Here is a 27,998-nt window from a genome sequence, read left to right on the forward strand (position 1 = left end):
TGTCTGTGTCGGGGGAGTGCTAAGTAGAATTTCTCTGTTTCTCTTGTCGTTATGGACATGAAGTTTAATTATCTAATGAACACCTCAGGCAGAGGACCAATATGTTATTGGGTATTCAAAAAAGCCATTAGGAACATAACAAGACCCAGTCTCAAAAACCAAACACAAAACTCCAAGAATGGTATTAGGAAATAGTTATACATAGAATAAAAGACAAGAATCACAATAGGTTTAGTTAAAAGTCCAATTGGGCTTTTATAGCTGATTCCAGAATTGGCAATACTCACTTTTTAATAATGCTTCATAGATAGGAGGCAAGAGAGTATAGAACTGGACAAAGAATCAGCCATTTTCAATATGTCCTTTCTCAAGGTTAAAGCAGAAGGCCACTACCTTATCATGCCAGCTACAACTAGAAATTGTTTCTCATTCTCATGAAGTCTTGAAAACTTTAATAGCTTACTTTTGGCTAACAGATGTGTTACTAGAATTTGGGCTATTCTGGCTGAATCTAGGATAAGCTCAGTCCTCACTAATGGCCTAATAAAATTTTTGTCTGGCACCAAGGATCTTTTTTAAATACCCTAAAAATTTACTGATGAAAATGCTATCTTAACCAGGCTGAGCATTGCAGTACACATATTTAATCCCAGCACTCTGAAAGCAGAGGCAAAGGATCTCTGGGAGTTCTAGGTCAACCAGGACTACATAGTAGGACCCTGCCTGGAAAAACAAACAACAACAAAATATCTTTTTAAAGAAGAGACTTAAAATACATTCATGGTAGAACCCATGTTAATGTGTAGGGGTTGTAAAGAATATTACATTACTTAAATATTTCTAGCAGTAAAATAACTCCTCTAACAATGGAAGTAGGGACTGTCTCTGACTCTGTTGCCTGCCTTTGGATTCCTTTCCCCTAGCTGGGCTGCCTTGCCTGGCCTCAGTGGGAGAGGATGCACTTAGTCCTGCTGCAGCTTGAGGTGCCAGAGGGTGGGTACCCATGGGGGCCTTCCCTTCTTTGAGAAGAAGGAGAGGGGGTGTTGAGGGTGGGAGAAGAGGAGGGAGGAGGCTGGAATCAGGCTAAAAAGTGATTGAATAAATAAATAGGAAAAAGAATATTAAATGACTTAAATATTTCTAGCAGTAGAAAAAAAATTTAATTTTTTTGTTTTTTGTTAGAAGCAGTTTACTGTAAGAAAACAATTTATTTCTGGAATTATATTAAGGATATATGTGCTTTTCTTTTATCTGAGTTGTTACAAGTGTAAGTACAGGCAAATGAGTGTAATGCTAGTTAAGGAGATGGCTTTTAACAGATGTTAGGGCATAGGTGAATAATTTGTTGCTTGTAAAAAATATTTCCAATAAAATTATTTAGTTGCTGTTTACATATCAATGCAAAGCCATAGTCTGTTAAAAGAGTTGTGAGGAAATTGCCTTTAGGCTGTTTGATCCTAGCTTAAGACCATTAATTAGGAATATTTAGAAATTTCCTGGAATTACAAACTGCTTAAACAAACGTCACAAATAGAGGCCTGCGTATTGAGTTTATTGCTAGGAAAGCCCCATTGGGGGAAAACAAGTAAGAAAGAAAGTTGCAGGTGAGTATTCTGTTTTGAGAAAGGGTCTTGCTACATGGCACAGATTTACCTGGGATTTACTGTGTGGCCCAGACTGGCCTCAAACTCACCTTTATTTTGCCCTAGCCTCTGCTGCTAAATGCTAGGATTACAGCTTTGTGCCACTCTGCCTGATGGTCAGACTACTATTTTTGGTATGTTCTGCTGAAGTAGTAGATTAGAAGCTTATTAAATATGAGCTAACTGCTTTGCTAAAGTGTATCAGGGAACTCCTTGTGGCAGACTTGAGGTATTGGGTGGTACAACACTGAATAACAGGTGCCAACATCTAATTAATTAGAGGATACCATGAATGATGTTTTGCTTTTTTTTTTTTTTCCACTTATAACAGTGTACTGAGATGATTAGCCACTGAATCTTAGTGTTGTTTGCTAGAATTGTGTGTGGAGTTCTGCTTATTTGTTTTTAACAAAAACATCTTTTGTTTAGGGCTAGAGAGATGGCTTAGCTGTTAAGAGTACCGGCTGCTCTTCCAGAGGACCCACATTCAATTCCCAGCACTCACATGGCAGCTCACAACTGTCTGTAACTCTAGTTCTATAGGATCTGACACCCTCACATAGACATACATGCAGGCAAACACCAACACACATGAAATAAAAATAAATTTAAAAAATTTAAAAACAAAAAATAACAAAACTTATGTTCTCAACTCTGCTACTTAACTGTGATTGAACCTGGGGAAATTGCTTAATTTCTAAGTCTCATAGTTATTACCTTTATCACTTCGTAAGCATTTTAAGTTAGCTTTCTATTGGTTGCTGTGACAGATACCTGAGAGAAACAATTTTAAGAGGCAGGATTGAGATAGAGTACAGCTCAGTGGTAAAGTACTAACCCATCATGTACAAGGTCCTGGGTTTGGCTTCCAGATGCCAGTGGTAGGGAGCCATTTAATCCAAGCACAGTTGCAGTATTTAGGAGGCAAGAACAGGAGGATCAGAAATTCAGAGCCAGCCTCGAGCTCCAAAATAGCAAGTTTGAGGCCATCCTGGGCTATATGAAACCCTCTTCTCAAAAAACAAAAACAAAAAACCTGAATCAATAAATGCATGCGTAAGTAAAATAAAAGGAGAAAGACTTATTTTTGTTCACATTTTCAGAAGATTTAGTTCATGGTCTGCTTGTTCCTGCTATGAACCTGTGGTTAAGAAAAAAATATTGTGGCTGCAGGATGATATGGGTGATCAAAGTTTCTGATGTCATAGCCAGAATGTCAGGAAACAGAAAGACAAAAGAGCCTAAAGATGAAGTATACCTTTCAAAGACTTGCCTCCAGTGATCTACATTTTCCCTCTTAATAGGTCATAGTTCATTGATGAACTCAGCATTCTGATGATATAATTACCTATTTATATTACTACAAACTGGGGGCCAAACCTTCATCACACCTTTTGGAAACTACTTTATATATAAACCATACAGTGTTTTAAAGCATTTTAAAAGGACTTTCTGGCTCAGTGCTATGGCTTTGAGCTGTCAGCCACATAGCAGCAGACTCAAGTCTTTTATCATTGGAAATAATTGTGATTTTTAGGTGATCTTAACTGTTAAAAATAAAATTTAATATTTTCTATCATCTGAATTTACATATATATATAATATATATATTTGCTTTTATGATAAAATACTCTTTGTTTTCTTCCCATTGTCTATTCTCTAAGAGATTTTTAAGCAAAGAGAATGTTTGCAGGAAGGACACGCCTGCCCAGTTCTTGGAAGTCCACTTCCCTGAGTCCACCTGTGTGACAGGGGCAGCCTCTTTCCCCCAGTGACGTATGTGCCCTACTTGCAGTCCTCCCGTCTTTAGCCACATGTAATAGGGTCAAGGATAAAAATAGGCTTTGGCTGGACATTCCAGCTTGCTGGGGATTTATAATGAGACTGTAACAGCCCGTCTTAATTAGAAGTTGTAAGGACTTAAGACATAACTATAGGCATTTCCACCCTTGTATTGGGAGAAACAGGAAGAAGTTGAACCACAGAGATAAATGTTTCAATGGGAAAAAAAAATGTAGAAAAAATTAGTTCAGATTCTTATTCCAGTATTTGTGAGGCCCAGCCATCTTTTGAGTACGTGCACACCTCTTCTTTTTTGCATCAGATTACCTAAATTGGTTTATCTTGATACAGAGAACCTTGCCTAGAAACACTAAATTTTTAATTTCTTGGCTTCTCCGGCACCAGGTGTCTACATGGTGCACTTACATACATTGAGGCACATCCATACACACAAAATAAAAATAAACATTCAAAATAATTAAAAAGTGAAAGAGGAGCTAGTGGGATGACTCATTGGTTAACAGCACTTGCTGCTCTTGTGGAGGACCAGGGTTCAGTTCCTAAAGCCCACATTCGGCGGTGCAAAACTATCCAGGTAGTTTTGAGGATCCGAGTCCCTCTTCTGGCTTCCATGGGCACCTGTGCAAATATGTGCACACACACGCACACACACACACACACACACACACACAAATAACAAGTTTTTAAAAAGAAAAGAAGGCTGAGATCACAGGCATGAACTACCACAGGCAAGTTTTATGTTAAACAGAATTATGTGACCCAGCAATTTCATCCCAGATGAACCTGCCCATACAAAAACTGTTGCATGACTGTTAAGCTATTATTTATAATAGCTCAAAAATAAAAACAATCCAAATATTCATCAGCTAATGAATGGATAAACATAATATAGTAGTCACTTATCATGAGATAGTTTGTAAGAAATGCATCTTGTGTAAACAAAAGTAAGCCATACAGTGTTGTAGGTTCACTTGTAGTTGATTATGGCCTGGGATGTTATGTGGTGGTTGACTATATCCATAAAAAAGTCAAGTCCTGATACATACTACATTACAGGAAAACCTTAAAATCATACTAATTGAGAGAGAAATCAGGCATAAATGGTCGTATGGTTTACTATTTATTTCATTAAAATGTTCAGAAGCAGTATGTCCATCTTTGGGTCAAAACTTTTGTGGTATTGACTAGCCAGGAGTGAATTAAAAATAGGTAATGTTGAGAAAGTCAAGAAAAGGGAGAAGGAAGGCAAACATAAGACTGGATCAAATCTTCATGGTCCAGATTTGGGCGGAAGATAGGTCAGGCCACTGGATTCTCTTCCACAGATGCCAACAAGAGCAGAGGTATCACATGCAAACAGGATACCGGATAGACTATTTGGAGAATCCCAAAAACTATATCCCTAGAACAAAAATGATCTACACTGGATTTCAGAACAACAAAATAAAAAAAATCTGGGCACAGGGGTCTTTTCTGAGACTGATACTCCAACCAAGGACTATGCATGGAAATAACCTAGAACCCCTGCACAGAGGTAGCATGGCAGCTTAGTCTCCAAGTGGGTTACCTAGTAAGGGGAACAGAGACTGTCTCTGACATGAACTCAGTGGCTGGCTCTTTGATCACCTCCCCCTGAGGGAGAACAGCCTTGCCAGGCCACAGAGGAGGACAGTGCAGCCAGTCCTGATGAGAAACTGAGAAGCTAGGGTCAGATGGAAGAGGAGAAGGACCTCCCCCATCAGTGGACTAGGGAAGGGATATGAGAGGAGAAGAGGGAGGAAGGGTGGGGTTAAGAAGGGATGAGGCATGGGCTACAGCTAGGATACAAAATGAATAAATTGTAATTAATAAAAAAATAAATTAATTCAAAAAAAAGAAGGAAGAAAGGGCAGACCTAATAGTATATCTGAAAAAGACTACTAATAAGTAATTCTACTGCCTTATTTTTTACAAAACAAATGTCTCACGGCATTTAATGTGTAACCATAATTTAATTCATACACCAAAATTCAGATCATCAATGGCTAAAAATGTTTTTGTTAGACAGTCCTGATTTAAGTGAAAGTGATTTGAAGTGGATATAATCTTTTTTTAAAAATAACAACCCAGTTGCATACATACTATCACTGCTCTCCCTTTCTCAAGATAAGACTGGACTTGATTAGTGATCTTCTACTGTCCACAAAGATTGGGTTTTTACCTCAAACCTATTAGATGGTTTTATATTAGATTTATATAACTGGGCATATGAATATGGGCATATGTGTCTGTCCCAGAAACAAGAAGACTCACCTGTGTTTCGGTTTGTGTGCACCGGCCTGTTATAGGCAATGGCTAAATGTCAGGATGCAACTATTGTCTGTTCTTGACAATGGTGCTTTAGTAATTTCCAGGGGTGGGAAAATAAATTTAAAAAACAGCTAATAGAAACATGGTTTATCTTCTTTTTCTTCTTTCTCTTGTCTACAACATGGGTGCTCTTGCCCGATGCATGAAGTTGACATTGGACATCTGACCTCAATGGCTTTCAAAACTTGTGTTTTTTTGAGACAGAGACTCAATTTTTTAATCTGAAGCTTATCATTTCAATCGAGGGATCTACCTGTCTCTACCCTGCTAACCCTTCCCCTATGTACTCTGTTCCCTCAATGCTGGGGTTAAACACATTCCTGGTCCTTATTTGGGCACTGGGGATCCAAATTCAGGCCATCATTGCTGTACAACACTCACTTTTCCCCACAAAGCCATCTCTATCACCTGTGGTTCCTTTTCTATGAAGATACAGATGACTTAACATGATGGTGATGGTTGTGACGCTCTGTCAGTATTACATCCTGAGGTGATTTGTATATTCTAAAAGAATAATTAAATGATATATGTGTGCTATATCTTTTTGTTTGTTTTCGTTTTGTTGTTTTTTTGAGACAGGGTTTCTCTGTGTAAAAAGCCCTGGGATATCCTGGACTCTTGTAGACCAAGCTGGCCTTGAACTCACAGAGATCAGTCAGCCTGTCTTTGCCTCCAGAATGCTGGGATTAAAGGTGTGCACTACCATGCCTGGCTGTGTACTATATCTCAACCATTTTTTAAAGTAGATAAATGGCTGGGTGGATTGGCGAACTCCTTTATTCCCGGTACTCAGGAGGCAGAGGCAGTTGGATCTGAAGAGTTTAAGTTAGCCTGGGTATAACTCCATTTTGAAATAAAGAGCCATCTTGACTGGAGCTGAATTCAGGTACCAGAAAATATCACAGAATATACACTTGGCAGAAAACAAAGTTAACTCTCCTATCAACAGCCTCCAGGAAATAATACAGAATAAATGCTTCATAGAAAATAGAGACAATCTCCCTGGCAATAATCAATGGGAATCGGTTGAGAAAATTCTCCCCAATGTTTCAGATATAGTTTAGAAAAATAGCCATTGTGATTATATGTCTTAGCAATTGTGATTAAGTGCCTCAGAAAAGGTCATCTCACCCCTCTAAACTTGACCTAATCCTGTAATGTCAAGGCATGTGACCCCCCCCCCCCCGCTTGCTGTCATGGAAATCCCCTGATCACAGACTTTCCCTTTTAAAACCTGCTCACTCAGGGCTCAGGGCCCCACTTCTCTACTGCTACATCAGTGAGACTTGGGTCCTGATTTCAGTCGCTTTTGTAATAAAGCTCTCTTGCTATTGCATCGAGTCGTCTCCCGGTGATCTCTGAGGGCCCCGTGATCCTGGCATTACAGATCTGACTTAGAGAGGCCAGCCTGGTCTACATAGTGAGTTTCAGGCCAGCCAAGACTACACATGAGACCCTGTTTTCAAAAAAACAAACAAAAGTAGATGAATAAGAGGCTGGAGAAATGGCTGAGCAGCTAAGTGTGCTTCCTGCCTTCCAGAGGACCAAGTATAGTTCCCAGCACCACCTCAGATGGTTCACAATTGCCTATAACTCTAGCTCCAGGTTATCTACTGCCCTCTTTTGACCTTTTTGTACACGTTCATTTACATACATATACCCATTATCCAAAAAATAACAATGAATTTTTAAAAAATTGAATAGACAAGTTATTATGTTACATAATGATTACATATAGATTTCAATAGATAAAATTTATAACTTAAGTATACTTATTACCTAAATAAGTGCATTATTTTTGTAACAAATTTATCTTAATTTTTAAATTTTTATTTGCATTGCTGTTCTGCCTCCATGTATGTCTGTGTGAGGGTGTCAAATCCCTGGAACTGGAATTACAGACAGTTGTGAACTGACATGTGGGTGCTGAGATATGAACCTAGGTCCTTTGGGAGAGCAGCCAGTGTTTTTAACCACTGAATAATCTCTCCAGTCCTGTAACAAAAAATTTTAATCCTGGGTAACCTGTTGCTTGTTTTAAAATTAAGTAGAATAAAATTTATTACTGATTGAGTTTCAATTATGTAAGAGTTGAAGTGTAGATTTCCCTCTCTTCCATTAACATTTCTGTCCCAGTGCTCTTCTGTATTTTGGTTGAATAGATACAGTTGTGTTATGGAAGGATCTTAGATTTAACTCTTCCTAGACTAGGACAAATAGATGTTTCATTGTGGTCTTGGACAATAATTTCTTAGAGCTTCAATTTGAAAAACTTAAAGTGATACTCGTGCTGAGTTTGAGAAGTTTGGGTAGGTTTGTTGTTTTGTTTTGTTAGTTGGTTGGTTTTTCTTTGTAAGTGTAGGAGAATTTCCTAGGAAAAAAATGAAGCTGTATATATTTAGGGTCTAACCTTGTTTGGCTGTATTTGTTTATATAAACTCATTTTGTCTTTTTGAGTCTTTTTAAAAAGTGTGCTATTGGTTTTGACTGGTTTGGGATAATTTGATTCTATTAATTCTAGTTTTGAATATTCAACTATAAATCACCATTAGAATATGTTAACTATAACCATTTCACCTTTTAGTTTTTTAAAGTACCATTTTGTCGTACATCTTATATAACAGTAGTATAATCAAACTGGTTTTAGAAAATGTGCTGTTACATCTGGTCTCATGGGTTATTTAATGGCTGGTATGTGGTACACATATTTTTATGGTTCATTTAAATGATGACATGGGATGGAATTGGGCATTTTAAGCATGCCAGCTACATGATTTTAATCCAGCCTTTCTTTATTTACAGAGATCCTGTGTATTTCGATGATAATTGGCTAAACAGAATCAAAACTGAAGTGGGAGACAATTGGAGGTTAAAGGTATTTCTTTTTGTGTTTACACCTGTCAAATCTTCAAATATTTATGTCGTATGTAATACATTTTTATCTGCTATTTCCAGTGAGATTAGAAGTTTATTTAGGTAGCCTCTAATAAAACAATCTGGAATTGAAGATTAGTAGCAACTTGACAATTCCTGCCAGGATGTGCCATCCTAGAAGTCATTAAAGCCTAGCAAAGCTACGAATTGTGGAATCATGGAGCTTCTGTCCACACTAAGCTCTACCGTTTACTTTCTATAGGCAAGTACTATAGCCGTTCTAGGGATTGCGTCTTCAATTTTATGATGCCATTGGTTAAAATAAGATAACGTAGCATTTTCCAGTAGGGAAAACCACTATTTTAGGTGAACCTATCAGTGTTAAGATGGTACACATTCAGATTTTGCAAGTATGAAAAATAAACAGATTAGAAGAACAATAAAAGAAATAATGTATTTTTCAAATCCAGATTTTTCCAGGAATACAAAATTAATTTTTTATTATACTGTTTTTTTCTGTATAGCCTAAACCTGCCTTCTGCCCTTATTTCTTAGTACTTGAATTAATAGGCATAAGCAAGCACACCATGCTTGTTTTATTGTTTTTAATAAATAAGAATCTTTTTGGTTTACTTTCCTCTTAGAAATAAATGTTTTCAATGTCTAGAGAGATTGCTCAGCAGTTAGAGCACTTGTTCCTCTTGCAAGGTCCTAAGGTTAGTTACCCAGAAATCTACATGGTGGCTCAGAACCATGTGTAACTCCACTTCCGAGGATCTAACATCCTCTTCTTACTTTGGTGAACACCAGGCATGCATGTGGTACATACACCTATATGCAGGCAAAACACTTATACCCATACATTTTTAAATTTATTTATTGTTTTATTAATTACAATTTATTCATTTTGTATCTGAGCTGTAGCCCCCTCCTTAGTCCCCTCCTAAACCCACCCTCCTTCCCTCATCTCCTCCCATGCCCCTCCCCAAGTCCACTGATAGGGGAGGTCCTCCTCTCCTTCCCTCTGAGCCTAGCCTATCAGGTCTCACCAGGAGTGGCTGCATTGTCTTCTTCTGTGGCCTGGTAAGGCTGCACCCCCCTCAGGGGGAGGTGATGAAAGAGCAGGCCACTGAGTTCATGTCAGAGACAGTTCCTGTTCCCATTACAAGGTAACCTACTTAGAGACTGAGCTGCCATGGGTTAAAAATGTTTTAAGGCAGATGGTTGCAACTAAATAATTCAGCTCCTATCATTTGATGACCTCAGGCTGTGTTATCTTTTGTTCTAAGACATCAGCTACAGCTTGAGCATTATCAATCCTAAATCCAAAATACATGTGATAAGAAGCATTTCAAATAAGAAAGAGTCTATCTGAACTAAACATTGAACAAATTCAGCCAGATCTTAAGGGTGATCAGAAGAATATAGCACACTTATTCAATGAAAATTTAGTCAAAAGCAGAAGAGAACTCAAAGAGTTTTTATCAAATAATGTAGTGAATCTGCCAGTCATTTCACCTAGATATAATGGCCAGTGAACTTAAGTTCTGACATGAGTTAATACCCTGAGACATCATGCGTTGCTTCCTCCTCTTACCTCACCTATGGCCCTCCTTAAAGCACAAACATTTTTGCAATGCTTAATGTTAGTCTGTTTTAGTATTTCAGAATACAATAGTAATTTTTAACCTCTGGTCATAGTTATTTACTTTGTTTGATATTCAGCTAAAAAGCAGCCTTTTCTTGACAGTGGAGGAATTTGAATCTGTATTTCCTGGATCAAGATACAAGGGGCGGGAGAGATAGCTCATCAGTTTAGAGCACTGGCTGCTCTTCCAGGGGACCTAGATTCAACTCCCTGCACCTCCATGACAGATTACAACCCTCTCTAATCCCAATTCCAGGGTCGCCAACATACATGCAAGCAAAACACCCATACATATAAACTAATTTTTAATTTTTTAAAAAAGATTTCCAAGGATAATTTTGGCAGTAGTTTCTGTTTAACACTGTAAAGTTATAGAAAATAGAACAAATTTAAGTTCGTCTTTAAGATTAATGCATTTTATTTGCTTTACTTCTGAAAAGTCTGAATAATCTGTTAGCTGTTTTCCACTTCCCCATAGTGTTGTCACTAAGCAGTAGTTGTTACTTCTAATGTTGTTTCTTCAAACTTCAAATATCCTATTGCGTTTTTTTAATATAGTTTAAATAGCCATTATGTGAATTGGGCCAGAAGTGCTTCAGATTTTAGAGAAGGTTTTTTTTGGGGGGAGGGGGGTTTAGGATTTATTTGTTTATTCATTTGCTTGTTTGTTTATTTAGATGGTTTGCATAAACTTGACCAGTTGAACGTCCCAAGATCTTAAGTCTGAGAACCTCCAAAGTCTAAATGTTTTCTCACACCAGCATACTGTTCAAAAGGCTTTGGAGTTCAGCTCACTTGAGACTTCAGAGTTGTGGTCTGAGAATGCTCAGCTTGTACTTGCTCTATGATTCACTTGAGTTTTTAGTGTTAATCTGTACATAGATCTGTGTTTGCCTTTCACCCACTTTTTTCTCTCTCTAAACAGATTAGCAATTTAAAGAAAATTTTAAAAGGCATCTTGGATTACAATCATGAGGTAAGATTTTTTTTCTCATCTTGGAAATATGGAATTTTTTATAGTTCCAAGCTTAAGAAAAAAATATTTCAAAATTAATAGTCTATCTTCCCTTATGTAGGTTTGTAGGTATTGGTTCAAATAACCAGTCATTTATGTGCTGAACAGACCAGTAACTGTCATGTTATGAGTAATTTGTGTATAATTATTAAGATGTGTTAAATTTGGTTGTATTATAGTCTCTTCTTTCTCCCTGTACTTGTAAAGGTGGTTTAGAGCTGATGGACTATTGTGATTTTCCCTACTGCTTGTGTTTTATTTATCTGCAAGGGCCTGGGCCCTGGGTGAACTCACCTCCTCTTCTGATTCCATATGAGAACACAAGCATTGCTGTCCAGCACACAGCAGAACTATTAATTTCATAATCAGAGATGCCAGTAGGATAACTTTGCCTCGAAACATGTATTATTTTCTTGGCATTTTTTTCCTGCAAGCTTGCTTACATTTAGACTCACATTTATATCTGTAGCACCTATCTTCTCCCTCTTAGTAAGTGACTCTATTGCAGTGGTTCTCAACCTGTGAGTCATGTCTCCTTTGGGGGTCAAATATCAAGTATCCTTCATATCAGATACTTACATTATGGTTTATAACTAGCAAAATTACAATTATGAAGTAGCAATGAAATAATTTTATGGTTGGTGTCACCACAACCATCTTAAAGGGTCACAGCATTAGGAAGGTTGAGAAGCACTGCTGTATCACATCCAACCTAGACAAGGTATCAACCCTTGGTGTCATTCTATAGTCCTTCGGATGAGTTTTCAGTCAGGGACTTCCTCTGTAGTGCAGGCTGGCCAGAAACTCACTTTGCAGCCCAGTGTTACTAAAATACCTTCCTCTTCTCTTAAAGTCCCAATGACAAACACAGGCACAGTTCCATCAAAGTTTACTCTTTAGGAAACAGTGAGTTTATTGGGTTTTCTTACAGGGCATAGGTAAGGGATTACTAAAGGGATGTGTGTGCTTCTCTCCCCACTGCTAGAAAAGGTCTTTACCAAGCAGGGATGAGGGCTTCCCTAGAGCTAAACAGATGTAGTTTTCCCTGGATTTTATATACTGCGTCACCCCCAGCTTATGTGCAGTTAAGGCAGTTACATACTATAGGTGGTAGGGAGCAGCTGGATGAGAATCTTGTGTCCTCTCACCCCTCTATTCAGGGGTATAAATCATCAGTAAGTTCAGCTGGGTGATCGTTTGCAAGGGCACAGCCTCATGCTCCAGATGGCTGTTCTTGGCACAGAGGACAATCACTCACTGCACCCAGCCTGGCCTCCAATTCATGGACTCCTGCCTCCACTTCTTTTGTGCCAGTATTCTGTGCTTAAGCTACCGTGTCCTGTCCAGTGATTTGAGAGTTTGTTTGTTTGTGTTCCTATTTATTTATGTATTTTAAAGAGAGTTTTATATAGCCCATGCTATCCTCAAACTCAATATGTAGCAGAGGGTGAGACCTGGAACTTCTAATTTTCCTGCTTCTACCTCCTGAGAGCTGGGTGTCTTTATTTTAATATCATCAGCAAAAAAATATCTAAAATATCAAAAAAGTATCTCTCAGACTGTAAAAATAGAGCCTTCTCCAGCTATGGGTGCTAGCAACCACCCATAACCAAGCTGCCATACGTTTGTGCTCAGACTGCTAAAGTAGTAACTGGTGAGCAGTTTTACCTTCACCATTCTGTAGTTCTGTCGGCCGGGGCGATTGTGAAGAAGTAAAACAGAGATTACATTGCTTTCCGTTTTAGGTCTTGCATGTTTCTTTAGGTTGTTGGTGCAGTCCTGTTAAGCCAATGTTCTCACACTGAGCTACACCTCTAGCCGTCTGTTTATTCTTAGAGGAGAAGTGTTTCATTAATTGGCACCAGGCTGCCTTGAACTTTAGCCCAGACAGGCTTTGAACTTGATACACTTGTGCATCAGTCTCTCAAACAGCTGGGATTACAGACCTTTGCTACCAGTCCAGCTTGCATGGGTTTCTCATACATTGAGGACAAATCTACGTTCTTGTCTTATGCAGATTTATTTGGTTGTCTTGTTCCTTATCTTATTAGTCATGAAATGAGGTTGGAGCCAGACCTGACATAGTCATTGTTCAGTCCTGGACACCAGCAGTACTGTGTTGTCATAGGTACTTAATTTTGTAATCATTTCACATAACTTAAAAATAAGTACTAGATTTCAAGAAAATTGTGTAATTTAAAATGTGTAAAAGAACACTTGGAGTAGTATTAAACCTCTTGAGCAAATGTGCAAAAAACTATAACTATTGAGGTGGCTTTCTTTTGTTTGTTTTTTGGCTAGAAGTTACTTATAAGGGTACCTCAGAAGCAATATTTACTAGATCTTTTAGGATTATGAGATCTAACCATTTTGTCCTGAGCATCATAGTCACTTACTTTGTAAATTAAGAATTATAATTTTTCAGTAAAGTATAACGGTGGAAAGGAAATAGAAAATTTGTGTCAGAAAAGATCATGGTGATATTTTAGGAATTACTTACACTGTAAGTTTGGCGCTCTACTCAGACCAAATGGAGTGCTACTGAGTCTCCCAGGCTCAAATTCCTCTCTCTCCATACTTCTTTTCTCTTTCTCTGTTATCTTTTTGTTTTTCTCATCCTCTTGCCCCATCATACTCCACAAGACCTTCCTTGGTGATGCAGCAGCATTCTGTGCCCTCGTCAGCATGACCCAACTATGCTTATCTTCCTTAGAGAGGAGATAAATCTTGTCTCTGCAGATGACTAGCATCTTTGGAATTTCTCTGTATGTGCTTTTAAAAGCCTAGTTATAGATCATGTCCTTATGAGAAGAGCTGAAGTGTTCAGCTTTGGTATTTGTTTTGCAACTACACACAGTGAGTCCCCTGCTAGATGATTCACTGCTAGGCTCCCCTTTTAACCTCATCATCCAATGTTCTTTTCCTTTTTTATCACTGGCTGTAGTTTGTGATGGTGTATCTTTTTCCTGAAGTTACTTTATTTATTTTATATGTCTTTACTTGCTCCATATACTTCACAAAGGTAGAATATTTGTTAAAAGCTTTGTAAAGTATCTATCTTTTGACACAATTTTTTTTAAAGATACGTTCTCATGCAGACAGACTGGCCTGTACTCTGCATACAGCTAGGGGTGACATTTAGTTTCCCATCCTGACTCTGCCTTCTGAGGCTGAGCCCAATCTAACCCTGGCATAGTAACTTTATAGTCAGTAGTAAGACCGTGTATGCAATATGGTGACACTTTTGTAGACATCTGTATAAATGTACCTACAGAAGCATTTATGAGGGTCCAAAGTCTCACTCACACCCTTAGATTAGTCCATTTTGAAATTCAGAGTTTTTTCCAGACTCTAAAAAAGTACCATCATATCTATATCGTATATTTTGTGAATCCAGAGAGTTTAGGTTAGTACCTATTGTAGGAAGTTTCCTGCAACAAAGCAGAAGGGTTTTCATTCTTAACTATAATCAACAAAAACAGTAAATAAGCTTATGTTGTGTCATTACCTCACTCATTCTGAGAATTCCTCTATCTGTTCTGTCATATTCCCTTTAGTCACTTTGTAGCCTGGCTGTGGCCCCCTCCCTCATCTCCTCCTGGTCCCATCCTCCCTTGTTATTCCCCCACTATGTCCCTACCCTAGTGCACTGATAGGGGAGGTCCTTCTTCCCTACCACCTGACCCTAGCCTGTCAGATGTCATCAGGACTGTCTGGATCCTCTTTCTCTGTGGCCTAGTAAGTTCGCCTCACCAGGGGGAGTTGATCAAAGAGCAGGCAACCGAGTTCATGCCAGTGACTGCCCCTGCACCCCTTAATAGGGAATCTTACTCCTCACTCAGAAGAGCAAACAGGATAGAAATCGGAAGTAGGCCAAGACAGCGAACAGGACAGGAGCCTTCCATAGAGGGCCTCTGAAAGACTCTACCCAGCAGGTTATCAAAGCAGTTTTTTGTTGGTTTGTTTTGTTTTTGCTTTTTGAGACAGGGTTTCTCTGTGTAACCTTGGCTGTCCCAGACTTGCTTTTCGAGACAGGGTTTCTCTGTGTAGCCTTTGCTGTCCCAGACTTCCTTTGGCCTCGAACTCACAGAGATCCTCCTGCCTCTACCACCCTGAGTGCTGAGATCACAGGCATGTGCCACTTTGCCTGTCTCTACTTTGATTTTTAAACAAGGTCTCATGCACTATGTAGACCAGGCTAGCCTCAGACTCATGAGATCCATCTGCCTCTGCCTCCTGAGTGCATTCCCACCATGCCTAGCTTCTGAATTACCTTCATATTGCTGAGCACATTTTAACAGTGCTGTCTTCAGAGAAATGCATGCTAAAGTGTAGACTGTGGTGTTGGTTTCTTCCTTGAGAATTGGGTGGCGGTTAAAGCTGTGTCTGGAAGCGCTGCAGCAGTTCTCACCAACTTCCTCTAGATATGCTGTTGCAGTCTCTTACGGGGATTCTCATTCCCTTTTGGCAACCTCTTTATCTAGGGTTTATTTGTTTTTATTTATCTCTGAAGAGTCATGATATTGTGCTTTGATGCAAGGTATATTTTGAGCTTGGATTCTGTTTTATTATGTTTGGTACATAGCAGACTTAAAAACTGAATACCTACTAGTTTTACTTTCAGGAAATTTTTTCTTCTTAATTTTTTTCTGTATATTCTGTAGAACTTCCACTAAGCGTTTAAGCCTATTGGATTGATCCTTTAATTACTCAGATTTCATTATTTAATCAAATTTTCTTTTCATAGTTCATGTTTTTGTTCTATTTCCTGAGATAACTACACACCTTTCTTGCCCATTGAAACTTTCATTCCTATTATATTTTTTATTCCCATGAGCTCATCTTTATTCATTTTCCAACCCCTGTGTTCAGTTTCCTCCCAGTAGAGATATCTTAAAATTTTTAAATACATACATAAATACGTACATACATCCTTTTGAAATGGTGAAAAGCAGGGGAGGGGAAGTTTTTAAATATGGCAGAGTCCTTTCTGACTCATCTGACATTTCATAGGGGACTAGGGTTCCTGGCACCAAAGCTACTCCAGGTTAGTGGCTTTTATGTCTTTTGTGTTATAACCTCCAAGGTGAATTTCAGAAACAACAGAAGGTTAAGTTTTAGAGAGGAGTTTTGTGATAGAAGATGGCTTAAAAGAAAGGAAGCAAGAAAGGGCTGCCACTGATGTCCCTGTGTGGAAGTTAGGAAGGTTTTACTGGACTGAGGCATGGGAGGTGAGCTTGTCAGTCCAGCCGTCCCACCCACTAGGTATTCATTAACACCTTCCCATCCTGATGGCTAGACTGGAATTTTGGCACATCCTCAAGCATCAGTGAAGCACCTGATCACACATAGTTTCCAGGCAGCTGTACTCATTAGGTTTCTATGCAAACCTGGAAGAATGATAACAAAAAAACACAACACAAACCAGGGCCCCTGAACATTTTCTTAGTGTTTCTGGCCTCTGGTCAGTACAGAACTCTGATGGAACCAAGTACATACCTGACACTCAAGGACAGAAAAACAGAACTGCAGGTTTTTGAGGTCTCCATCATGAACTGTGGAACCGCCTCCCCCTGCTTTTAATTACTTATGGATATTGATTTACCTATACAAGGGAAGAATTAAATTTCATTTGCGTTGATGGTATATTTGTGTTTAGCCGTGAGTAACCCTGACTTTCTGATCCCGCGCCTCTTCTTAAGTGCTGAATTATATGCATGCAGCAGCACACATAATTTGCTGTGATGCTGAGGACGGAGGTAGGTAGGTGCTCCACCGGCTGGTCTGCGTCCCTAGCCTCTAAAGGCCTTTGCTTTCACTGGCAGGTTATCCAACAGAGATTCCACTTGTTTGCGATTTCATTTGAAACCAAAAATCTCCATTGAAAGGATTTCCCACTCACTTTCCTGTTAAGAATATCTTACTACCAACATTTTTAGAGACAAGGTGAAGGTAGAAAGGGAGCGTCTTAGGTTTGTAGTGTGAATTCCTCTTTAATCCCAACTGCTTTGGATGTCCTTTAGTTTAGACCATTCTGGTTATAATGCATCAGAGAGGAAACATCTAAGCTTCCTTAGAACATCAGAAGGATCAGTAGTGTATGGATTTTTGTTCACTGTACGTACCACATACCAGATGGGAGACTGAGCTGCCATGATATGTGATAGGTATAACTTAGGTGTGAGAGTAGAAATTGGGAGCGAGGATGGCAGCAAGCTCTCACCTTGACAGTGAGAGCAAATTGACCTCTATTGAGTATTTTATTTGTCTCTATGAGTGTGAATGCGATTATAATATCTTTGTCTCCATTCAGATTCTAGGACAGCAGATTAATGATTTTACCCTTCCTGATGTGAACCTGATCGGGGAGCATTCTGATGCAGCAGAGCTTGGAAGGATGCTCCAGCTCATTCTAGGCTGCGCTGTGAACTGTGAACAGAAGCAAGGTAACTAATGAAAGTGATATGTATTACATACTTCATATGTAAAGCACCAGGGTAAACAACACCTTTCCATGCTGCCTGTCTTCTACAGTTCTGCTGGTGATGCCTTCATTGCTCAAGCAAGTTTTAAAAGGGAGTCTAATTTTATTATGGTCATATTCCTCCCCTCTCTGTAAGACTATCTAATTGAATAGTTTTATGTTGTTGTTATGTTCATTTTTCATTCTGGCTGTGGAACCTGGCAGGGCTGTGTTCATGCTAAGCATGTGCTGCACTATTGTGCTCCATCCCAGCCTGAATATATTGTTCTTAATGCTCTTTAACTATATTGGATATGGTTGTTATTAAAATATGTATTAATTTAGTTTGTAAAATGATAGCTTAGGAAATATTTCTGTGCTTCTGAATAAATGCACAGGCTGCAATGCCCATTCAAGCTATGTTCAAATCCAGCTGCACTTTTGCAAACTGTGAAGAGATACTGGATAAACTTAATCTTTGTATTTCAGTTTCTTAGTAAATGAACATTTACTAACTACCTTACAAGACAATTTAGGGGTCTAAATAACACAACATGTAAAATGGCACAATATCTTACACATAATAGTATTTCAAACAATTTGAATTTCATGGAAATATGACTTTTTAAACTATATGTATATATAGCTAGTGTTTGAAACAATAATTTCATTTCATTTATTATTTGTTCTTAAAGCCACAAAAAAAACTTTTTTTTGAGATAGGCTCTCACTATGTAGCCCTGGCTGGCCTGAACTTGATATATAGGCCATAATGGCCTCAAACCAATAGAAATCTGCTTGCCTTTGTGTCCTGGTGCTAGGATTATAGGCATATGCCACCATACTTACCATATCCACCATTTATTTTATTGAAAAATATTTTTATACAACATATTCTGATCATGGTTTCTCCTTCTCCAATTCCTCTCATATCCTTCCCATCTTCCCACCCACCCAACGTCTCCTTTCTATTTTTAGAATCAATAAAAGAGTAAAAATAAAAACAAAAACCCTACAAGAAACATACACACTCACATACGCAACTGAAATCCACAAAAACACAAGATGAGCAGCCATAATATACAGGCAAAAAACAAGTAAGAAAAAAAATTGTCCAGACAAAGCAATATGAATAAAAAAAAAAAAAAAAAAGCAGAATCATTGAGTTCATTCTGTATTGGCCATCTAGTGCTAGGCATGGGGCTTCTCCTCCTTCAGTATGCTTTAATATACCCAGGCGACCCATTGGAGAAAACTGTTTTTTTCCATTTTAAAATGGCACTTATTAGGTGACATTTATGGGATGAGTCATATTTATTCTATGACTACATGACTGAAAATTAGCAAAACTACAAATTAGATAAATTAGTAAGTTAAATTTAGTCTGCAGATAGTAGAAAAAGTACAGTGTTTTTATGTATATAGCAACCCGAAGGTCACAGATTTGTAGCATTGTTGAATTTACTTGACAACCAGTTTTGATACATAAGTTATGGTGTCATTTTTTTAGGTTTTTTTTTTAATATGGCTTACTTATTTGGGGATCACTTCTTTAAAATACATTCAGCTTTACCATAAAGTAGAGGGATTATTTTTGCTTTGGGGTGCTTCTGTTTACATTTGTGTGGTGCATGCACATGGTGCGTCTCATGCATATGCATACAGAGGCCAGAGAAGGACACTGGAGGTCATCTTCTGTCATCCTCCGCTTTCTTTAGGACAAGGCGCCCTATAAACTTGGAGTTCCCTGTTAGGCCTCTGTTCCCAGTTCTGGGGTTGCAGCGTTATAGACCTATCCCCACCTTCTGTTTGGGTGCTAGACATTCTAACTTGGGTCCTGATGCTGACTCGGCCCTACTACTCACTGGGCCATCTTCCCAGGTCCAAAGTAGATTTGATTTATTTCACAAGTATTTATTGAACTGATGTATTATGAAAGAGGACTAACAGTACCAGACAAAACACACAAAGCTTGCCTTCATAGAACTTTAGTGAAGGGGGAAAAATCATTAAATCATAGAAAAGTAATTACAGAGTAAGTGTTCTGAAGGTGAAACGTAATAGAAGAGTCTAGACATGGTGTTAGGGAAGTTATTTAAGTAAGGCTATGAGGATAGTGAGTTAAAAATAACTCAGAGTAAGAAAGATTCAAGTTATATTTTAGAACCTTGAAAAGCCCACAACACTGTAATTGTGTATGGTAAAGAGTTGAGAGTAGTGTTGCTGGAGAATAGGGAGTGAGAGGCTATTCAAAATGATAAGTAGTGATTTATAATTATTTTAAATTGAAGCTGAGTTGGTTTGGGTTTTTGTTTTGTTTTGTATTTCAAAAGTCCCCAGCCCCATTTAGACTCTTTTTCTTTTCTCCACATCTCGTAATGAAAAACAAATTTGTATTGGTCTTGTACTTTTTTCATACTCTAATAGTGAGTAAGTTTAATAATAGAGAGTATAGACTTTGGAAGCTTTTCCTTCAGCTCACTAACCATCTCACACTCTTTGGATTGCTTTACTTTTCTTTTTTTTTTCTTTTATCATTTATTTAATTTTTACTTTATGTGTATTGGTTCATGTGGGAGTATCAGATCCTGTGGAACTGGAGTTACAGACAGTTGTGGGCTGCCATGTGGGTGCTGGGAATCGAGCCTGGGTCCTTTGGAAGAGCAGACAGCGCTCCTAACCGCTGAGCCATCTCTCCAGCCCCTACTTTTCTTAAACTGTCTTTATTTCTTTTTGAAAAAACAAATGTTTTTTAATGATGGCATATCGATTACCCCAAAGCCACTACTGATAGGGGTCATGGGTGTGCTAGCTGTGTCATATTCACACGGCAGCAATTCACAGCACTCCTTCGCTCCCTCTAGTACTTACATTCCTTCTTGCCCCTCTTCTGTAGTGTTCCTGAAGCCTTGTAGGGGTGATGCAGATGTCTCAGTTTAGGGCTGAGCACTCAGGCACGTCTTCACTCAGTTATGAGTCTCTGTATTAATCATTGCCCACTGAAAACAGAAACTTCTGACCAAGAATGAGAACAGCACTAATCTATATGTATCAGCATAACTATTTAGAAGACCGTATCACATAATTTCCATATAGCAAAACAACAGTAGTAAGTTCCCTCCATTCCAGGGACTGTGACCTCCCTAGCCACTGGCTTTTGATCAGATTTATAGTACCAAGTATGATTTCTTCCTGTGGAGCAGGTCTAAAATCCAGGTGGAAAGTAGTTGATTACTCCCATAACACTTCAAGCCACTATTATACTAGAGGTCACATCTTGTCTGGCAAGGTGATATTACTAGCAGAGTTCCCAGCTGAGTAAAATAGTCGGTGACATATCCTCTAGTGTCCTGAATAGTAAATTCCAGCGTTATAAAAGCTAGCTAGTGAAAAAGGGGAAGCTTCCAGTTGAGTAGACTTTTTAACCTCTCATTTACCTAGATTTGGGGCATTTTCTGGTTTCAGGAATACAGTAAAGAGCTAAGAATCATGTAAAAAAGGTTTCTGAATTGCTAATCATTAACTGTCAATCTGACTGTATAATGCAGGTAGATAGGAGGCTCTCTGAAGTGCTTCAGTAATATACTACCTACTTGTGGATAAAATATATCCTTTGTCCTTATCTCCAAAATCTCTTAAGTTCTGAAGACTAAATGAAACTGTGTCTACATCTGCTTTGTGTTTAGCCATTGTTTCCAGTTGGAAGAAGTTATAAAAGCAATTGGTGAGAGCCTGACTGTGTTTTTGTCTTTGCTGATATCTAACTGCGGCAAATAAAGTTGGAGTACATTTTTAAAGGCAAAGACTAGTAATAGAACGCACACTGATAATAACACCGACCTTGTGTTTTAGGAGTAGGGGAGAGGCCGTAGGTTTCCTTTAAGATATATCTATAGGGGGTGCAGGCACCACATGTGCCGCAAAGTACGTGTGGAGGTCAGTGGACAACTGGTGAAGTCAGTTCTTTTTTCCTCTCTCTGCATCCAGGATCAGAGTCTAGTCATCAGGCTGGGTTAGCAAGCACCTTTATTCACTGAGCCATCTTGCCAGCCCAGTGTCTGCCTTCAGCCTACTATTCTACTAAGCAATAGCAGAACAAAACATATTTTTTTTTTAGGACTGGAGAGATGGCTTAGCGGTTAAGGGCACTGGCTGTTCTTTCAGGGGACCCAAGTTCACTTCCAGCACCCACAGGGCAGCTCACAACTGTCTGTAACTCTAGTTCTAAAGAATCTAACACCCTCACACAGACACACGTGTAGGCAAATGACAAACACACATGAAATGAAAATAAATTTTTAAAATAAAATAATTTTTATAGATTAGAAGGTTGGGACTTATAAATATTATAGGGTTTTCCAAACTTCTTACTTGTAATGGGGGAAAAAAAAACTTACTTCTTTATCCTCTAAGCTTTGTATTCTTTGTACTAAAGATTTTGAACAGATAAAATTGAGACTAAACTCCCTTAGATATTATGCCTCATTCTCCAGCATTGCCTCATGGATGTGTATCAAATAATCATACAGAATTGTATTTTGAACCTGAAAGTTTGAAAGTAGTGCACATTAATTAAGTTGTCATCCCCATTTTGTCATTTAGTACTTTACGGTGTTCGCGGGGAAGGGCCTTGACGTGGCAACACCGCTTCTTAACTAACGCTTCCCCTCTCATACCTACTAATGTCCTGACCTCTTTTTACTGTTACTTCCTTCATTTCCAGTAGCTGCCATTAAGTCTCCCTTCCCCATACCAACGCCACTGCTTCTCTTCCATGTTCATTCATAGGCTTTAGTTTTGAGGACGTGCCGGTCATCCTAGGTGTGCTGGTCCTTCTGCTTGATGTCATAGGCCACAGTGGTTCTGTTAGAACACTTAGACAAGACCTACGCTAGCTGCCGGGCAGCCGGTCCATTATGCATTCCAGTAGCTGCATCCAATAACAGTGTTTGTAATAAGTATGCCTAAGGGAATCTGCCATGTTAATTTCTTTTAATGGTTAAGCCACTTCTGCCATCCAGTATTGGGTCTGGAAATAGTGAAAACTCTTTGCAGGGCCTTGGCAAAGGAGATACTGCTTCCAGAGTGACAATACTCTCAACCGTTGAGACCCTCCTGGTTTGGGACTTGGTGAGCGTGAGACTGGTGTAGTTTCTGCTTTACATATAGAAATGTAGGACAGTATTTTAAAGCCCAGGATCATACAGTAGTTCAGTTACAGGTTCCATGTCTATTTTAAATTCATTTTAGTTGTTTTTGTTTTATAGTAAATAAAATAATGGTAAGAATTTATATAACTTAGTGGTTTGATCACATAAAAATAAAACCAGAGTATTTTTGCCAAGTAACAAAGACTAATATAAAGGATAACTTTTAGAGTGTAGAAAAGTGATGTGGTTCTTTTTTGCCCTGACTTTGGGTCTCACTATATCACTGATTTATTCTCAGCTTTATAGGAAATAGTAAAGGAGCCAAGTGTGCTACTCTATTCCAGTAATCCAAATACTCTGAAACATTAAGATAGGAAGATCACAAGTTCCAGGCCAACCTAGGATTCAAAGTGAGTTGGAAGATAGCTAGCAAGACCCAGTCTCAGCCAAATGAATAAATGTGAAAGAACAAGAACAAAGTATCTTTGGAACAAAGTTAAAATTTGGTTTTCAGTCTTTGGGGCAGAGTGTCCATGAATAGGGGACTCTGAGGAAGAATCAAAACATAGAAAACTATAGAAAGTATTAGCCTTCAACCTCTTGATATCGTTTAACTTGAACAGTGACATCCCAGGTTATTCTTATTTTCAGAATACATTCAAGCCATTATGATGATGGAGGAATCTGTTCAGCATGTCGTCATGACAGCCATTCAAGAGGTACGTTTATTAGAACTTTGTACATACGCTTTGTAACAAAGGAGAAAACAAGAGTTCAAACAAGAGAAATAGCAATGTTTTAAGTATTTTTTTTATTCTGTATACCCTATATCCTAATGAAATTTTTAAGTATGTTATGTCTGTTTTGTGCATATTGATTTTACTCATTTAGCAAACACTTAGTTCAAGCCCAATGAAGACCAGCAACTACAGATACAAGATGTGAAAAGATATGAGAATTCTCTCTGATAAAGTGTATTTCTCCCTCTCAGAGTCTCAGAGAGAAAATAGTTAGACAAGAATTTATATGGTTTAAAACTCACAAAAAGGGAAACACAGAACCATCTGAAACAGCAGCTTTCCTGGGGACGTTGAGTAAGGCCACTGAGAGAAATGAGACTGTACAAGGAAGAATGAGGTGAGGGATGGGAAGATGGGGAGGTGTGAAGATGCTGTAGAGTCCAACAGGCAAAAGGAAAGTAAGACCTGATGGTCATGGTGGTGCATATCTATAATCATGGCATTCAGGAGGTAGTGATAAACGAATCAAGAGTTCAAGGCCAGCCTAAGTGAGACTGCAGAAGCCGAAAGAATTCTGGGGAGAATGAAAGACCTGCATGATATTTTGCAGCCGCAGTCTACTGCAGTTTTCGTGCAGCTGCAGCACTGGTTTTCAGCCTTTCAAATGCTGTGACCCTTTAATACATCATCATGTTGTGGTGAAGCCCAACCATAAAATTATTTTCATCGCCACTTCATAACTATAATTTTTCTGTTATGAATCATAGTGTAAATATATCTGGTATGTGACCACCAAAGAGGTTGTGACCCGCGGGTTGAGAACTGCTGAGCTACATGATCGTAAAGGTTAACAGTATTCTATAGTGTGCCGTGTTGCTAATCTGTGTGTTCAGTAGGTTAAGTATGTTTATGGCATTTTTGACTTATGAAACTGGGGGCTGGGTATATGATCCCATTCTAATTTGAAAGAATATCAATATCCAGAAATGAAATTCTGGAATAGCTTTCCTGATAAGTATAACACAGTATCTTATTATGTTGGCTGGCTGGCTGGCTGGTTGGTTGGTTTTATATTTCTGTAGTGAATAGTGATGGTAAGCATCATTTTATGTCTTTGCCAGCCACTTCTGTTATATATTTTAGAGGATCATCACTTGAAATTTAGTGATTTGGGGGCTCATGGGGCAGTGTCAGGTGATATCAGAGCTCAAACCCAGGTTCTTGAATATGCTCTACCATATCCCTTAGGGCTGTATTCCAGCCCCAAGAAATATCTATTCAGGAGGAAAAAGATGATGGCACCCTCTGGTGGAGCTCTGAGGAATCTGAGGGACCCTAGGAAGCTCTGAAGGATGATGCAGCAGAAAAGGAGTCTACAATGCTCTCAATAGCTCTGGAACAACTAAGGAAAAAGGGCAAGTCTTATGGGAAGATGCTTTTAAAGTGTACTCATGAAATTGGGAAGAGAGATGGCAGAACAGTGCCACGAAGAATCTGTACCTTTCACTCCCGCAGCTCGGCATGCTGCAAGCACAAACGTTATGCCCACCGAGCTTGGGGCTGCCCGCACCTACGATCCCACAGAAACGGGTAGATACTGAATAGGGCCAGCCCTAGGCTCCCAGGGCCAGCTCCCAGCAGGAGCCACTGCTGCTACCAGGAGCTCGCTCACATAGAACCTGTCCCCAGACACCTTGCTTAGCGGCAACATCACCCTGACTCTGGGCAATAGCAGGGTAAGATAAGTCACAGCAGTAGTCCAGTATTAATGGTGCTTCAGAAGCCAGAAACTGAACCAGACCAGTAGCTCACTGCAGTGAATGTTACCACGTAAAGCCGTTTGAGCAAAAAGATATGCTATGTGACAGTACAGTGTCCAGTGCCACTATGTTGAACATTGAATGAATAAGCAATAGAAAGGTGGGGAAGACAGAGGAATAGAGTGGTTGTGTGCAGTGGAGAGAGATGGAACTATCGCTCTCCAGGAGCCATGTTGATGTCCATGGCCCGTGTTACCACTGAAGGCTATGAGGAGGATATCTGTCGTCTGTGCTGCCACCAGGGGCCATGTTGATGTGAGTGGCATGTGTAGCCACCTGAGGTCATGTCTAGATCTGTGGTCCTCCTGCAGCAGGGGCTGTGTTTATGTCCATGGCCCGTGTCACCTGAAAGCCATGCAGATGTCTTTGCTGCTGCCGAAGCCATGTGATGACCGTGGGCTGTGCTGCCACCTGAAGCCCTGTTCATGTGAGCAACCTGCACTGCCACCTGAGGTCATATTGATGTCTTGGCTTCTGCTGCCACTGAGGGCTGTGAAGGTGTATGTGGTCTGTGCTGCAGCAGAGGGCCGTGTAGATGTTTGTGGTCTGTACTGCCATCAGAGACCAGGCTGAGGTCTGTGGCACATGTTGACAATGAAGACAATGTGAATATCTGTGGCCCATACTGTGGCCAGAAATCATGTGGAAGTCCATGATCTGTGTTCCCGCTGACTGTAAATGGCAAAAAAGCTACTTTTGCCAGAGTATTGATGACTGTAGACTCAAAATTGAGAAAGAAGGACATAGATGGCTGCTGTAACAATCCCTACCCACATCCACACACCACCCCCAAAAAAGTAACAGCCGAGATAGAATGCCATCAAAGAGAACTCTAAAAATTGTGATAAAGATGCAGAAGTGTAGCTCTCTTCAGTTGAGGGCTTCTGGTAGGGTGCAGGTGAGGAAGGACTCACTTTTCTTTAAAGAGCTGACCATCAGGAGTTTGACCATGCTCCAGTCAGTGAGTATGGGCAACACGAATTGGATTTCTTGTTCCTCCTTTTTCTCCTCCTTTTCTTCTCTCTCCTTCCTCCTCCTTTTTCCTCTTCCTCCTTCCTCTTCATTCTTCTTCTTCCTCTTTTCTCCTCCTCCCCCTACTTTTTCCTTCTTCTCCTCTTCTCTTTTTTTGGGGGGGAGGGCAAGGATGGGAGGTTACAGGGGTAAGGGAGGCACATAGAAGAACTGGAAAGTGATTGTGAAATTCCCAAATAATCAATAAAAATATTATAAAAAATAATTTTTATTCAAGGATTCTTTTTAACTACTTAGATGTCAGTTGGAAGAAGACAAAAGAAGAGGAGCTCAAGGCTGGGTTTTGTAAGCAAGAAGACTGCTAATCAATTGAACAGGCTTTTAGAGGCTGGGAGGAGACGAAATGAAGAGGACAGGTAGAGAGAGTGGCTTTGGATGGCGGTTTCCAGTGTGCATAACGGGAAAGAAGGGGAAGAGGTGCTCCTTATAGATTGCAACGTAGAAAAGTTCTTACCTGAGACTGGGATTTTATGGAGTGCAGGTAATTAGGGCTGGGGAAAAGAAAAGGACTGAGGGGCTGGAGAGCTCAGTGGTTAAGATCACTTGCTGCTCTTCCACAGGACCTGGGTTTGATTCCCAGCACTCACATGGTAGCTTAACCCTGTAACTCTAGGCCCATGGGGATCCAACAGCCTTCTTCTGGCCTCTGTAAGCACCAGAAATGCATGTGGTGCACGCACATAACATGTACACAGATACTCATACGTCAAATAAATAGTAGGGGAAGTTGAAAGAATCTAAAGAGGATGGAGAGGTTGCTGGCTGGAAAGCATTTCTTTACTTTCAAGCAACTTTGAAGTTTGGTAGAAATTAGAAATAGTTGTAGTAATACCAGTTTTGTTGGTTTTGGTTTTATTGTGGGGTTTGGAGCGGGGGATGTGAGTGGTTTGTTTGTTTTTTTCCCCGTCAGCACTAAACTAGTCAGAATATATGGGCCAAAAATAGGTAATTGGGTTGATCTTTTATTAGGTTGATCTTGAATTAAGATTTTTGCTGATTAGAAATAATGAAGTTGGAAGAACAGTGATGAAAGTTACTTGGAAGCAGTAAGTTATTATGAAATTTAGATTAAATAGAGAAGTTTGCTGGTTAGAGAAATGATAGGACTGGGGATCACTCAGTTGGTGCAGTGCTTGTCTGACATACACAAAAACCTGCATCTTCTCGACCGTGTAAATGAGGGTGGCTGGGATATACATGTCCAAAATCAGGAAGTGGAGTCAGAGGAGGGAACGGGAATAAAATAACCCTCAGCTATCTAGGGAATTCAAGGCTGTGTCTTAACAAAAAGGGGGTAGAGAGCACAGATACACACAAAGAAAACCTGTGGAGTCCTAATATAAGGAGGGAAAGTCCCAAAAGAAGATGTTAGCAGAAGAAATGGAAGTACGGTGTAAACTATAAAGTCAAAGCAAGAGAGCTGGCACGAGAGGGTGACATGTGATAGCACCTGTCTGGGAG

General features: G+C 39.4%; 1 protein-coding gene across 1 annotated transcript in view; it reads left to right on the forward strand.

Moving 5' to 3' along the window:
• Hook3 (hook microtubule tethering protein 3) overlaps positions 1-27,998 on the forward strand; it is a 64,117-nt gene that overhangs the window by 20,690 nt on the left and 15,429 nt on the right. Inside the window, exons 3-6 of the mRNA XM_055593349.1 lie at positions 8,598-8,670; positions 11,243-11,293; positions 17,646-17,778; positions 23,597-23,664. Coding sequence (XP_055449324.1) covers positions 8,598-8,670; positions 11,243-11,293; positions 17,646-17,778; positions 23,597-23,664 — 325 coding nt within the window. The remainder of the gene's footprint in view (positions 1-8,597; positions 8,671-11,242; positions 11,294-17,645; positions 17,779-23,596; positions 23,665-27,998) is intronic.

This window comes from Psammomys obesus, unplaced genomic scaffold (genome assembly GCF_907164565.1).
Source record: "Psammomys obesus unplaced genomic scaffold, mPsaObe1.curated_primary_1811, whole genome shotgun sequence".
Lineage (NCBI taxonomy): Eukaryota > Metazoa > Chordata > Mammalia > Rodentia > Muridae > Psammomys > Psammomys obesus.